Source organism: Artibeus jamaicensis, unplaced genomic scaffold (genome assembly GCF_021234435.1).
Source record: "Artibeus jamaicensis isolate MK-2021 breed Jamaican fruit bat unplaced genomic scaffold, CSHL_Jam_final contig_444, whole genome shotgun sequence".
NCBI lineage: Eukaryota > Metazoa > Chordata > Mammalia > Chiroptera > Phyllostomidae > Artibeus > Artibeus jamaicensis.
In genome coordinates this window covers 3,304,450-3,319,370 of record NW_026521831.1, presented here as the reverse complement: position 1 = coordinate 3,319,370, position 14,921 = coordinate 3,304,450, and the positions used below count along the sequence as shown (strand labels likewise).

The window sequence follows — 14,921 nt, the reverse complement described above, 5'->3', positions numbered from 1 at the left end:
AACCCTCCTGCTTCCCATCCTGTGTCCCTACCATCCACTGGGAACATTTAAGCCAGAAGGGGGCATCATGGTGGCCTCCCCGCCTATGGCCCTGCTACATTCACTTGGGCATCAGTTCTGCTCATTTGGCTTCCCAAACCCCCCTGGATGCCCAGGAGTGGCTTTCAGGGCCTGCTCTACAAAGGGTGGAGCCTTGTGAGCTTTGGAGGGCGCTCCAGGGATGGGACCATGTGCACCACAGACTTGCGGCCACCCTCCTGGGCTCACTTCCCACCCAGCAGTGTCACGCTGTGTGGAGTGCCACTGCCTGTCCCAGTGGATGTTGCCTCCCCTGTGGGGGGCGCACACAGGGTCCTGAACCGGTCCAGGGTGTCTGTCACTGCAGCCACAGGAACTTGGTCATCAGCCAGCCCAGGCCGATGGTCGCAGTTGGAGCACCCCTGCACCCAAGCGGAGGGTGGCCTCTGATGCACGGCCAGGCTTGAGGAAGGGGTGCAGCCCCAGCACCAACTGTGTGACCCTGGACTGGGCCCTCCCCACCGGTGTCCCCCATTGCAAAACAGAGGCTGAGGGAACCGAAAGGGCGTGTGCACTGGCCTGAGCCACTGCCGCTGCTATAAGACCCTGCCGTCCCAGGGAGGGCTGTGGGGGCCCCACAGTGTGGGACCCAAAGCTTTCGGTTAAAAGAAACAACTGAACAATGAGCAAAAGCAGGCCAGGCCCTGGCCAGCAAGGGGACTGTCACACGGAGGGAGATGCGTCACTGATTCTGTGCGCCTGAGGCCCTTGGGGATAAACAGGAAAGGGAAGAAGTCACAGAAGTCACAGAGTGAGGTCCAGTGTCCGCACCAGAGGAGGTGGGCAGGGCCACAGACGCTCCCTCTGCATAGCTGGTGCCTCCCCGAGAAACTGGGGAAAGCTGGCCCCAACTTTCCCTCACGCTGCCACAGGGGCTTCATCTGTCACCATTCATTCTCCAGAGTGGTCCCTCCCGCCTGCCAGGACAGCTGTCCCTTTCTGGCCTCGAGATGCCCTTTGGCTCAGCAGCCTCCTTGACCTGCCTCCTCCTGTCCCAAGTAGCCCACTCCCCTCAGAGCCTCCTGTGGTCCCTCCCCTGAGTAAAACCTTCCATCACCTCGCCTTGGCCATAAGGCAGGTGGCTGCAGGTGACAGAGAAGCCAAGGGACAGTGCATGAAACAATGGTCTTCTGGAAGACCCGGCAGGTTCAGTGGCCCTACCAAGCCACAGGGCTGGCTCTCACTCTGCTGTACCCGCAGGCACCCTGCCTCCATGCCACCAGGGAGAGGTGTGTGTGCCCGTTCACAAAGCTTTTTCAGAAGCCCTAGCCACTGATTTCTTTCATGTCACTGACCAGACCTGGGACCCGTGGTCACCTCTAGCTGCAAGGGAGGCAGGAAAAGTATTTTTATCTGGACACGCAGAAGCCCGGAGCCAATTGGGGTTCCATTAGAAAAGGCAGGAAGACTACTAGAGGGTCTGCCAATATCTCCTGGAACCTGTGATTTGTACCCTTGTTTGGATCAGGTCCTTGCAGATGTAACTAGTTAAGATGAGACCATACTAGAATAGTATGGCCCCTTAAGCTAATGACTGGTCCTTCGGAGAGAGATGTGCAGGGTAGAAGATCATGTGAGGATGGAGGCTGGGAGTGAGCGAATGCTTACAGGCCACCACCAGGCACAGGAAGAGGCAAGCAAAGGTCTTCTTCCTCAGAACCCCTGGAGCGAACACTGTGACACTGAATTCAGACTCTGACCTGCCACAGCTTCTAGAGAAGAAATGTCCGTGGTCGTAGCCCTCGGCTCCAAGATAATCATCAGCGGAAACAAAACCTGGCCACCCTCTGCAGGGAGTGGGCTAGTTCCCACGCACCGGGACTTGCCCGGGATGTGCACCAGGAACTGGAGACCGGCCTCGGCTCCGGGGAGGGGCAGGCTGGCCTCGGAGGTGGGGACCGGGTTTTCCCCCCTCACTGCACAGCCTGGGTTCTGTTTGCATTTTTGTTTTCTTACCACATTAACATGTTATTTATCCCAAATAGAGTAAGTGTAAATTGGAGAAAATAAATGGATAAAACCCCCACACCTCTCCCATCCCTTCCCCCTGCTCAATCTGTTGGTAATAGTGTTCAACCACCAGCTTTTGGGGTGGGACTGGGGGACCCTGGTTTGTAGCATTGGCCTGCGTTTTCAGAGGAGAGAAATGACAGGCCAGGGACCTCAGTGGGGGAAGGAGGAGCTGCAGTCTGGGACTCCGGGGAGGGGACAGCTGGGTTAATGAGGACAGTTCCCCCAGGGGTCACCACCAGCCCCTTCCCGGCCTCCTGTCCCTGGAGACTGCAGCCAAGGTCAACATCACAGGCTGGTGCTGGGACCTCACGGGGCGGAGACACGGGACAGCCAGCTCGCCTCCTGGAGGGAGAGCTGGGGCCCTCTCACCTGTCCACCCCACCCCACAGGTGGGCAGAGCTTTTTGGCGGGGTAGTTGCAAAGGAAAGTGTCCCCTACAGGAAGCCCTTGGGGGCTGGCCTCCTGTGCTGGGTTAGGTCTAATCTCCAGTGGACATTTCCATTCACTCTCCTCCTTGAGGCTGTTTCTGACCTCAGCTGGTGTCCCTCTCGGTGCCCTCACCGCAGCTGGGGCCTCAAGGCCAAGAGGGACCAGGCACCTGAGGGGTTCCTCCTGGGCCGAGACCTCGTCCAGCACGTCTGAGCTCCACACACTCCATCCTCATGCTCCATCAGCCCCACAGTGCAGCTGAGGAGACCGTGCCCACCCAGGTCACACAGCTAGGGCTGCCATCAGGGCCTGTGGACACACGGGCCACCAAGCCAGCCCCTCTGACTCCAGGGAGCGGTGTGCAATGAAGCCCTGTCTGCAACTCACAAACAAAGCTGACCCTCTTAAAAAACAGAATTTATTCCCTCGTGGGTTCTGTACGACGACACCCGGTGCCCAGGGTGGGCGTGCTGTCCTCCGTGGCCACAGCAGCCTCCCAGGGAGAGCCTGTCACATTGCCAAGAACCCGATCCCCGTTCTGGGGCAAAGGTGCCCCCTCCGCCCAGAATGGCCACATCTGGGCCTTCACCACCTCGCAGGACACCAGGCACCAAGGAGCTCGCCTGGGAAAGGGGGACCCTACTGCCCTGCTGACCTCTCTGCATACCTTTGTGGGGAGCCCTGGCTGGGGGTAGTGGTCTAGAGGTCCAAGAATCAGCTGACCTGTGTCTCCATTTTACACTTGGGTGGTCTGAGGCTCGGCCGGGAAACCCTCCCTGGCCGAGGCTGCATTAGAGAATGTTGAGATCTCCTCCCCTTGGCCGTTCCTTCTCCCAATGCCTACCCCCAGGAGGAGCCTCCAGCAAACCCATGGCTTCTTGGTGGGACCCCAGGTCACCCTCCATGGGAGTGGCAGTAGTAGCTGGGTGCCCTTGGAGGCTGGGTGAGTATTCCCAGCACTGCTGTGTCAACAAGCTGGGGTGCTACGGCAGAGGACTCTGTCCCCAGTGCAGCAGAGACTGGACAAGGTGGCCACGGACTGCCCTGGAGCTGCACCATGGGGAGGACGTGCAAGGTGAGTCCCTGGGCCTCCCCTCCGTGGGTCCCGGAGAGCAGGTGGTGGTGGGCAGCTGGCAGCCCAGGGCTGGAGTGCTGGCCAGGCCACAGGCCCCGTGTCCCCTCTGTAGAAGTGCAGGTGCTACACGGGCTTCAGCTCTGAGCTTCCTGATTGCGCAGGGCGGTGTGAGGCGGCTGCTGCGCAGCTGAGAACAATGAGCCTGTCAAGGTCGCAGCTGAGGTAGCCCAGGTAAGGGGCCCAGGTGGCTGGGCAGGGAGGCAGGCGGGAGGGGGCCCAGTTTATGTCTGTGTTGGATTCTGCAAAGGGGCCCTGGGGGTCACGCCCTACACCGTGGGGGTCAGGCGTCACAGGCTGGAGGGCTGGGCCAGCGAGGGCCCCGCGGGGGCGGCAGGCGCGGCCTCGTCCTCGGGCTGGGCCTCCTCGCCTCGCGCGTAGCTGAGCACGACAGTGACGGTGGCAAAGGTGGCGGCGTTGACGGGGAAGGCACGCAGCAGCGTGGACGCCAGCCCGCGCGTGAAGACGCGCCAGCCCTCCGCGCGGTAGCTCTGGCGCATGCAGTCGAGGATCCCCTCGTAGCGCGCGGCGCCCCGCAGCCCGTCGGCCTGCAGCCGCGACTTGACCACGTCCATGGGGTAGGTGGAGAGCCAGGACGTGATGCCCGACATGCCGCCTGCCAGCAGCAGCTTGGGCACCAGCAAACGGTCGCCCGGCTCGCAGCCCAGGGCGCGCGTCACCACGTCGTACGTGAGGAAGTAGACGCCGAAGCTGGGCGTCTCCCGCAGCAGCGTGGACACCATGCCCCGGTTGACGCCGCGCAGGCCCTCCTGCTGGTAGATCTGTGCCAGGCAGTCCAGAGAGCCCCGGTAGGTGCGGGCCGGGCCCGCGTCCTGCAGCTGCAGCCGCGTCTTGGCCAGCTCCATGGGGCAGCAGATGACGCACTGGATGGCCCCCGCCGCCGCGCCCGCCAGGAACTGGTTCAGCGGCGAGTCACAGCCCAGGGCCCGCAGAGTGTTGCCCTGGACGCCGAACACCAGCGCGTTGATGAAGGTGAGCCCCATGAGCGGGGAGCCTATGCCCTTGTACAGGCCCAGCACCTGCGGGGCGCAGGGAGGAGTCAGGCACCCACCTCCTGCTGGGGGCTTGGGTAGCCCAGCCCGCTTCCCCAGTTCCCCAGGGAGTCTGCATGCAGGTGGCCGCAGCCTCAGCCCACCCCAGGTGTTCAGGAGGGCCGAACGGAATTTGATTAGAACCATTTCCAAACACCAGATTTCCCCAGTAGGCCTGACTCTTCTTTCCTAGCCTGTGTTCCGGCCCAGCAGCCTCCTAGAAGCTGGTTTCCGCCCGCCCCCCCCCCCCCCCCCCCGCCTGGCGTCGCCCCCCCCCCCCGCAGCCACTCACGCTCTCCTGCTTGATGATGGACTGGAAGCAGTGGACGGTCCCTCGGTACTGTGGCTTCTCCAGGCTCTGGACCTGAAGCCGCACCTGGAAGGAGGGCCCAGGAAAAGGTCAGCCAGTGGGAACCAGGTAGCTGGCTGCCTGTGGCTCTTGGAATTCTAAGGTGGGCTGAGGCCAGGGACCTGCGCCTCTTCAGGGAGGGGTATCAGTGAGCCAACAGCCACTGGATGACGCCAGAGGGGCTGGGGCCACCCAAGACCTCAGTCAGGCAGCTGCTGAGTGTACAGATGGAACAGAACCAGCCCCATCTCACATCCCAGATCAAAGTTTCCCACTCTGACCGTCCTCACTGAGCTCCTCAGTGCCTTCTGGTTGATGATTGATGATCTGTGCTCTTTAAAATGTGACCATGAATACTTTTGTCCATAACAGCTGGACAGCATGACAACCTAGATAAACATCAAGTTGGTGACAGTGTCAGTTATAAGCAGTCATGTGTCACAAGACCCCGAGGAGGTGCATGGCCCCTGACACTACCCCATCCCTCATCCCTTGGCCTGGTCCGTCCCCGGGGCCCCAAGCTGCACTGTGAACTGTGCTGTGCAGGCTCTGGCAGTGGAGAAGCACCGAGCCTCTGCTGAGCGAGCCAGTGGGCAGGCGGGCGTCTGCACTGGCTCCGCCCCAGTCTTCCCGGAGGTGGGTCACCCTGCAGTAAGTCCTGTTGTATTCAATGGGGTTGCCTGCTTCATGTTCTGGTGTGAAGACACCTGGTCTGGTGGCCGCTGCACCTCTGCCCCACTGTGGGACCCCCAGTCCCCCATTCCACTGTCTGTGCAGTGTGCCGACTGGTGCATGAGCACCTCTGGGGACCCCCCCACTGTCTCGGTCGCAAACCATGGCCCATGCCATGGGGGCTCCTGGCCTAATACCCCGTCCTCATCTGCCCTCACCAGGGGCTGGTACCCAGCTCCAGGCACCGGACCACCACACAGCAGGCTGCTGCTCGGGTTCTGCCAGTGGCCCCTTGTGGAGACAGAGGTCATGTGTTAGTAAAGTCACAGGAAAGCAGCTGACAGCCTCCTTGGGGACATTAGTGACCCTGGGGATTAGGCCCAGGGTCCCCACGTGTGAAAATCTTCATTAACTGACAGTTTATCTCTGAATTGGCTAGAGCCCCAGGTGCAGAGTAGCCCCAGGTGCAAATTGGGCGGCACCCCCCCCCCCCGAACTTGGAATCTGTGTCACGGGTGGGGTGGGGCTGGGCGAAGCCACATTCTCCCCTGCCTGACTCAGAAATTCTCACAGCAACCAGGACCGGCGTGATGGTCCGTCTGTGCCAGGCAGCAGGACTGGGGTCTCAGGCACGCCAATCATCGGCCTCAGCAGGGGGCGGTTCGACCCTTGCATTTTCAAAGACAGGCAGATGGAGGCTCAGAGGCGCTTCATTGTCCCTGCCGTGTTCTGGTGTCTCTGGAGGGACCTCTGTCCTCCCTGTGGCTCCCAACACCACCACAGAGAGGCTGTGTCAGCCGAGGTGGCATGAAGCGGAGCTGTTCCCTCCTTGGCTCGAATTTTTTAACACTGTCAGTGTCTTTTTTCTTTTTAATTTACTGATTTTTATAGTGAGAGGAAAGAAGAGAAGAGAGAGAAAAGCACTGACTTGCTGTTCCACTTATTCATGCATTCACTGGTTGCTTCTTGTATGTGCCCTGACCGGGGATCAAACCTGCAACCTTGGTGCATTGGGGCAGTGCTCAAACTAACTGAGCCCCCCGGCCCAGGTCCCGACAGCGCCTCAAAGTCTGTGCAGACTGGACAGCTTCATTCGTGCCCAGGCCTGCTTGAGCCCCACAAGAGACCACAGAGGCCCTTCTCCCCTTCGTTTCTAACCCCTGGGCCCGGCGTGAGCCCTTGTTGTGTGAGGGGCCGGGTTTGGGGGGAATGTGGCCCAGGGAAGACCGAGGGCCCCACCCCCAAAAAAGTGGCCACTTGCACATGAGCCCAGGAGCCTCCCAGGTCCCCCCGGGGCTTGGAGACGCAGACCCAAAGACCCCGACCCAGGGGACAATGATTTCCCTCGACCAGCCCTGCCCAGGTCCCCAACCCAGGACCTGTGCCAGACCCAAGTGCCCCTCCTGCCGTCCCTGTCCTAGGGCCTGGAGGGGACTCAGGTGGTGGAAAGGGGGCTCCAGGCCCAGGGTCTGGTTTGGGGAGGACAAGAGAAGCATGGGGTCCACTTGGGGGCTGCGGCTTTCTTCGCTCACCTATGACAGACTTCTGTCATGGCTGGGGCACCTCAGGCAAGGTCAGGCACCAAAGCTTCCACATCACGTCTGGACAAAGCCCCAGGGCCAGCCCCTCCCAGCCCTGGGAGAGCCACATCCTGGTGACAGCAGGCTGGGACGGATTAGGGTCACATCACCTGAGGCAGGACGGCAAAATACCTTCCTGGGAAGGTCCAAGGCTGAGGACAGTGGCTGCAGTTCTAGGTTCCACAGAGGGAAACCAAATTTCAATAAGATGGACCCGGGCCTCGGGAGTGAGGATGGCGGAGGCCCCTGAGGGGAGGGGCTTCGGGGCGGCCTTGCCCTCCTTTTCCCGCAGCTCCTAGATTTGGGCACTGGGCACCTGTGCTCTTTCCTGCAAGTTCAATGTCCATTTTGACAGCGGAGCTGGGAGATAAATCCTGCTTTTGCAAAAGCAAGAATATACGTGGGACTGTGCGCATTTCCGTTTTTCAGTAGAAATCGTTAACGGGGGAAAGGCTGTCTTGTCTGAAGGACTGTGGGTTTTTTTTCTTTTTAGTTTATATGTCTCTGTAATGGTTACAGTTTTTCGCACCTTGCATTACTTCCGTAACAAAAAGCTAACAGAAAAATGTGTGTGTGACATTAAACACCTTAAAACACCAGCTGCCCACAGGGCCTAGAGGGCGGAGGGGCTTCCGAAGGCACAGCCTTAGAGGTGAGAACAGACCTGCCTGCAGCAAGCCGTCCACTTTTCTACCTGTCCCGGTTTTCTTGTAAGGACAGGGTTTAACTTTCATAGTGAAAGGAGCCAGTAAAAAAAAAATAAAGACATTAGAACACTAAACGGAACCGAGCGAGCGCACCCTCACTCAGCTCAAGGCCACAGTGCGAGCCTGGGGGACAGCAGAGTGGGGACAGCGTCTGGGGGACAGCGGCGGCCCTGGGGGCGGGCTTCCCCCCTTATCACCAGAAACAGCTTGTCCGGGTGGTATGCTGGTGGGCCAGTGACAAAAAAAGGGGTCACAAACGGATTTCCTCTTTCCAGATGCCAGGTAAGAGGGGTTCCAAAGGGCATCTTCCCGGGGCACAGAAGCTCCCGCACCCCAAGTGCCACAGTGGGTGGAGCTCCGAGGGGTGTGGGTAAGTTACACTGGGAGCACCGTTTGGGCCAAGACCACAAGTGGCAGGACTGAGGCAATGCGCCAGTCAGCTGGCAGCTGGGCCCCTGCCCAGGGCCCAGGGGCTGCCTTGTCCAGGTCAGGGCCAACGCACAAGGCCAGGCCCAGATGCCTCTACCACTGGAGGAAACCCAGCCTGAAGTTCCCTGTCCTTTTCTCGGCCAAGGAACACCTGGGCTCCAGAAAAGAGGAGACACAAAGTCCACCTCAGCCCCCGCCAGGGACGCTGTGCTTGCCTGCACTCGGCCCACAGGCCTCGGGAGAGGGGCCAAGGTCAGCAAATACACTGGACAAAGGTCTGGCTTCCTGCCCTGCCAGTTACTATAGCCACCCTGGCCCTCTGCCGCCTGCCCCCACATCCCATGAGCAGAGAAGGTAAGGCCCGGGCTTGGCTGCTTTGAGGACAGAAAACCCCCCAAAAGAGAAAATCTTAGCCCGGACTTCCCAGCAGAACATGGGTCTCCTCGGTTTCTGTTCTGAGGCGTCTGAGAACTAGGAACGGCCTGGTTTCTCGGGGTGCGGGGCTTTCGGAAGAGGGGACAAGTGCCCGTCCCACCCACAACCACTCCACGGGTGAACACCTGCCCCCGGGAAGGGGTCACTCGGCGTCCGGACTGTGGCCGTCCCTGCTCGGTGCGGGCTGCCTTTGTGGCACATGCTGACAGGTTTGATTTTTCCCCCATTTATGTTCCTGCTGAGCTTTTCTTTGTTTTAAGAAGCTGTCAGGAGGAGTTCTGCGAGAACACCGTGGGCATCCCCACCCTGGGTGAGGGTAGACCAGTCCCCTGGCCTTAGCTGGCCAAACCCCAGGGGGGCCCTGACCTTCAGCCGCCACTGGGAAGTGTGGGGACAAACTGGGGGGAAGGTCGCTCAGCTTAGAGGGCAAGCGGCCCACCTGGGCGTCAGCGAGAGCCCGGATTCGGCTTTGTTCTAGAACCTGGGGGAAGACCTTGAAGGTGTTCCTAAGGTGGACTCTGGCAGGGAGCCTCCGGCCACCCAGACCCTACAGGCCTCTGTCCCACGCCCGCCCCTCCCCAGGGCCCAGACTTACAACACAACAGGAGACTCACCTTGACCGTGTCAAAGGGGTGTCCCACCAGCACGCCTGCCACACCTGCAGCAAGAAAGGACTTGTGACCCAGATGCCCCAGAAACCTGCAGTGTCGGGTGGAGTGCCCAGGGGACAGCGCTGGGCTGCCAGACCCAGCAGGCGTAGTTCCCGGCTGTGTGCCTGGCTCCGCCCCCAGGAGCCCCTTAGTGCTTGGGGGGAGGAGCATGTGAGGGTGGCCCAAGGGTCACACCAGGATCTGTCCAACTCAAAGCTGCTGTCTCTCTCTCACCGTTGCTCACTGCAGTTGGCAACAGCAAGCTGTTGCTAAGTGGTCCCATTGCTCCCGACGCCTCCCAGCACAGGTGGGGTACTCCGGAAATTTTGAACTTGGAGCCAGACCCTCACCCAGAACTGAATTTCCTCTCTGTCACTTACCAGCTGACCAAACTCCCAGATGACTCAGCGTCTGAGCCTCACCTCGGCGGTCCAGGTGTGAGCACCAACCTCCCCCGGCGGGTCCCCGGGGAGCGCCCATCCAGGACCAGGTATGTGGCGGGTGCCAGGTGACTGCTTCCCCTGCCCCACAGTGGAGCCGCCTGGTGCCCGAGGCAGCTTGTGACCCTGCAGCTGTGCCTGGTTATGTGTTGGGCCGGGCCTTGCCACAGCCTGGCCCCCCGGAGGGCGAAGGCTCACACACACTTCCTGGGGTGCACCTGAAGTCCGTGCGCTCTGCACCTCATAGGCACCCCCACGACTGGGCAGCCTTGTTACCCCACTTCAGGGAGGAGAAACAGGCTCGGAGAGGTTGAGTGGCCGCCACACGCCCCTCCCCAGATGTTTACGTGTGTGCACCCAGAGCCTGCTTACTGCCACGAGTGCTCATGTGCGGTGAACGCGGCGGACACGCGGAGTTTCTGTCTGCTGTCCCTGCGCTCCGTTTCTCGCCTGTGCCGCCTCCCCAGGTCAACACCTGTACAGAAAGGACTTCCAGCCCATCAGGTGGAAGAAGAATCTAGGGCACACAGCTAGCAATGGTGGAGCTGGCATTCGAACCCCATGCCACCTGGGGAAACACCCTGTGACAGCTGCACAGCCCATCTCTTCAAAGCCGGCAGAGAGCGGTTCTGTGTCTGAGGGGCTCCGGGCCGGGCCTGCAGGGCCGCTGCCTCCCAGACGCCTTCTGGCTTCCGGGGCTGCTGATGGGGAGTCTGCCCCCAGCGGGTGCTCTTCTCCTGGGTCAGTAACTGATCTGTTCTGACAGGAAGCCTCTGAGGTTTCAGGAATGTCATAGGAGGTGCCAAGGGTGCGTCCTTTTTCTTTAGAACAAGCCTGCCTGGCTCTCCACTAGCCCTGTCGGTCTGTGGCCTCCCCTTTTCCTGCTCAGAGAAAATTCCCAGTGTCACTCATTCGTCAGGGCTGTCGCTGCCAGGCCGTCTCCCCTTCCAGAACCCTCACCCCCACAGGTGCATGGGGGGGGGCTATCTTCCCCTCGAGACGCCACATCTGGTCTTGAGACACATGTTGTTTCTGGAGTCTGAGATCTACCTTTGTGTTCATGTTCTGAATCTGAAAACCCTAGTTCTAGAACTTCCCTTTTTGGGCTACCATTGGGTTTGGGGGCTTTGGAACCCTAGCACTTGCCCGAGGCGCACCGATCAGCCTTCCCACCCTCTCAGCTGGGGCCCCTCCAGCCCACCAAGCCCCTTGCAGCCAGGTCCCCGGCTGCGGGGACCCAGGGAAACACGTGCTGGACGTGAGGGAGGTTCCCTTCCTGTGCTGGAGGGTCCTGCCTCCGGCTCCAGACTCGTCTCAGCCCCTGTGTTGTGGGGGCAGAACCTCGCCCAGCAGCCTGGGTCGGGAGGCCCCAGGCAAAGACTGGAGGGCAGAAATTGGCATCTTCCCATCTGCAGGCATGAAGTGGGCCAGAGTGGGCTGTGGGGCCTGCCTCCCCAAGCCTCTAGGCCCCCAAAGCCGCCTTCTTTTAACCTCAGGGTCACCTGAGAGCCGGGAGGCCCCTCCAGGCCAGCGCCCCAAAAGGATCCTGAGGCCACAGTTGCAGCAGCTGGTGTGGACCTCGTCCCCCAACTCCAAAGCCAGTGCCCAACACCCTGCATCGGCTGACACTTTGGGGCACCTGCCATCCCATGACCTTCCAGGGCAGGACAGGGACCGCCATCCTTGAGGCACCTGGCCACAGAGGTGATGTGAGGGGGCACCAGGATGGCCAACCTATCCCCGCTCCAGGGGTCCCCCTGCCCACACTGGACTTCTCTCTGCACCTCCTTCTATCCATGCCCCCAAGGGAGGCCTCCAGACTGCTGGCCGGCAAAGTCCTGCTCTGCCTCTCTAAGGGCAAGCTGCATAGCTGACCCACTCTCACATAATCGGCGTGATGTGCTATCCCCCCCAACTCGGAAAGTGAATCTGGAGGGGCCCCGGGCCCGAGACAAGGCACCGCCATGATCTGCCCTGAGCCTCCTGGCACTGAGGAGCCTCCCAACATGGAAGCAACATGGGGTCCTGGGTCCAGGCTCCGAGGTAGGGGCATGGTTTGCACATGGTTCCCGGACAGCCTCCCTATAGGGGCTGGGCCTTGCACGGGGCTGCAGGTGGGCCTGGGACACAGTCAAATCCCTGTCCTTTGGGCTAAAGGGGAGAGGACAGCCCCTGCCCTACTCTGTGGGAGAAGCATGCAGCATGAGTTTGTGCTAGTCCCTCCAATTCTTAGGGCCTAGGTTTCTCTGGGTCAGATAAGACCAGGAGAGGGTCCCAGGAGACTACCGACCTTCTACCCCCTTTCTGGTGGCCACTTCCATCCTCATTCATCCCGGAGGCTTGGGCCTCAGCTCACACAGCTGGGAAGTTGGGCACCACCCACCCTGTGCTTGCATGTGAACCCCAGTAGGACAGAGGCACGGCTGGTGAAGCCTCTTCCATTCAGGAGGGCGCTGGATGCTGGGGCTTGGCAGGGAGCTCTCCTGGGAAAGGCTCTCCAGGAAGGGGCCCTGCCCGAGCGAGTGACTGCACATGTGTGTCTGGGCCGTAGTCTCTAAGCAGGCGGGCCTCAGGATGAAAGTTCCAAATCCAAGCTCCTAGGATGCCTGCAGAAAAGCCTGCCTCTGGGGAGAATCCACATTCCCCAAGAAGCTGGGAGGGGGCGCTGGCCCCTGGACAGCCCCCACCCTCCGGATCATGCGCCCATGGTGGGTGGGGGGAGGGGAGCTGGGGCCTGGGACCCCCATGGTGGGTGGGGGGAGGGGAGCCGGGGCCTAGGAGGGGCCAGCAGAGGTGGCTGACACTAAGGGGAAGGAGAGGGTGAGCAGAGTGGGAGCCAGCTGACAGCAGGATCCACCAGGCCCTGGCCCTGCTTCCAGTCTCCTCTGGTGCCTGGGCTCGCCGGAAATTCTCTGCCGATTTGCCAAAAACTCTGGGGTTTTAACCCCCTTTTCAGGATCCTGTCCTTGGCTTCCTGAGGCCTGACTAGGGAACAGTCTGATAAATTTTTAAACCCCTTCCCACACATCATGCCCCAACACACTCCCTTCACCAGCCTCTTTTCTCCCAGAGCTTAAGGCCACTGATAGTGGGCACTGCTCTCTCGCCAGGGTGCCCACCGCTGGCAGGTGCTGGAGGAGACAAGCTCTGGAGGTCAGAGCTGGACAGGTCAAAACACCCAACCAGCCATCTCTCTGCCCAGGAGGCAGGACCTGCCACGTCTGTCAACTCATCGCCAAATTCCCGGTGGTGGAACCTGGCTCCCAGTTAATACCTGTTGCATAAATTAACTCTCTGAGTAAAAGCTGAGAAACTAAGGGCCAAACTGGTAGGCACCCCAGCCAGCCCACAGTGGGACTGCAGCAGAGCCAGGACTGCACACTGACTCCGGGGACACAGATTTGGATCGACTTCCGTGAAGATGTCCCGCAGGTGACACGGGCCCCGTGAGCCCAAGGGGCGTGTCGGGCCCACTCGCACACGCGCGTAGAGTCGACCCCCAGCAGCTCACTAATGGGCGTAAGACAGGGATGGCACGCCAGAGTGACTGGGGTCCGGCTGACGCCTTACGGTGCACCCCCCTCCCCAGGCTAGCCCGATAGCAGGTAGTCCCGTGGCTCCAGCTCCGCCTAGACGGCTGAGCTGGAGGGGAAGGAGTGGAGCCAGCCTTGAACTTCAAGGGCTCAAGGTGGGGACGCGGCTCTAGGTAGGATGGGGATGGGGGATGGGGGAAGGGGGAAAGGGGAGAGGAGGGCGTAGGGGGCGGCGGGGCACCCTCCTGACTGTCCCTGCCTCCGTCAAATCACATTGCCACTCCCGGGCCCCAGACCTCCGTTCCCAATGTGCCTCGAAGGACTTAAAAAACACTTGCCTCGTGGACAGCGCGCTAGGCGCCCTCGGGCCTGGTGTCTATTCACGCCCATGAGAGCCCTGAGGGACGAAGAAATCCCAAGGAGTGGGCGAGCCGTTGGACCAAGCAGCCGGCAGGTGAGCCAGCCTCGCATCCCAAACGCCAGGCTCTGGAGCCCGAGATCTGGAGCCCCGCATCCCCGGCCCGTGCGCATTCCTCCCGCCTCCTTACCCCCCGCGCATCCAGCCAGGAAGTCGAGCGCCATTTGCAGGGATGGCCGTCCTTCCTCCGCGTCCTTCTTCTCCGGCCCTTTGCGGGGCTGATCGCCGTCCAGAGCCACCTGGCTCGCTGGGCTGGGGCTCGGTCTGGCCGCCGCCTCCTGGCGTGGAGCCCCGGTCAGGTCTGGGGCGGGGGGCGGCGGCGGCTCAGCGAATGACTTCTCACCTGGCGCAGGTTCCTCCCCGGCCGGATCCCGTCCCCTCGAAGCAAGTCCTCAGGCAGCAGTGGTCCCTCACTTCGGGCCCTGCGCCCCGCCTCTCAAGGCTGCGGGCGGCCCTGGGGCGGGGCGCGGAGCGCAGCCAATGGGCAGAGGAGGCGCGGACGACGCCCCGGGCCTGCGCGCCGCCACCGGGTCTCATTGGCTGGACGTGCCGGGGAAGGGCGGGGCGCGGGGGGCGTAGGAAGAAGATGCGCGGGGGAGGTGCAGGGGCGCTGCAGACAAAGAGTGTGCTTCGTGCGCCCGCCCGCGCCCGACTTGTGGTAGGGGAGACTTCGGGTGTGCGCGGAAGCGGGACCTCGGGTCCCGGCCGAGGAGTCCACACACTATTCACAGCCCAAAAGGCCCGGGAACCTCTAGTGTGTCGCCTGCGCGAGGCGTGGAGTGCGCTCGCTCCAGACGGGGTCCAGGAAGCTGGGACCTGGGTTCTGATCCCCACTCCACCGCCGAGCATCAGCGTCCTTGCCTGTGTAATGGGGACACTGCCGCGGAAACGGACGCTGAGAGCCAGGACCCTCCAGGCTTGCAGGCTTGGACACAACTAGTTGCAATTTTCTTCCGGCGGCGAATCGCACCCTCCAGGAGCCTTCGCTCTCTCGCCTGGGAGCC

At 61.4% G+C, this 14,921-nt stretch overlaps 1 protein-coding gene across 2 annotated transcripts; it reads right to left on the bottom strand.

The window, feature by feature from the left end:
• Positions 1-2,922: 2,922 nt before the first annotated feature.
• On the bottom strand, positions 2,923-14,385 carry SLC25A29 (solute carrier family 25 member 29). 2 transcript variants are annotated; one of them, XM_037130259.2, is made up of 4 exons: positions 14,048-14,385; positions 9,491-9,534; positions 4,997-5,080; positions 2,923-4,692 (listed from the first exon to the last, which is right to left on the bottom strand). In XM_037130259.2, exons 1-4 carry the CDS (start codon positions 14,079-14,081, stop codon positions 3,943-3,945), a joined length of 912 nt encoding a protein of 303 aa, XP_036986154.2. In that variant the 5' UTR covers positions 14,082-14,385; the 3' UTR covers positions 2,923-3,942. The 2 variants fall into 2 exon arrangements, 1 of the variants encoding a protein (XP_036986154.2); XR_008391799.1 differs by lacking the exons at positions 2,923-4,692; positions 9,491-9,534; positions 14,048-14,385 and adding an exon at positions 7,258-9,476 and having other exon boundaries at positions 4,994-5,080.
• Between the last annotated feature and the right edge of the window lie 536 nt (positions 14,386-14,921).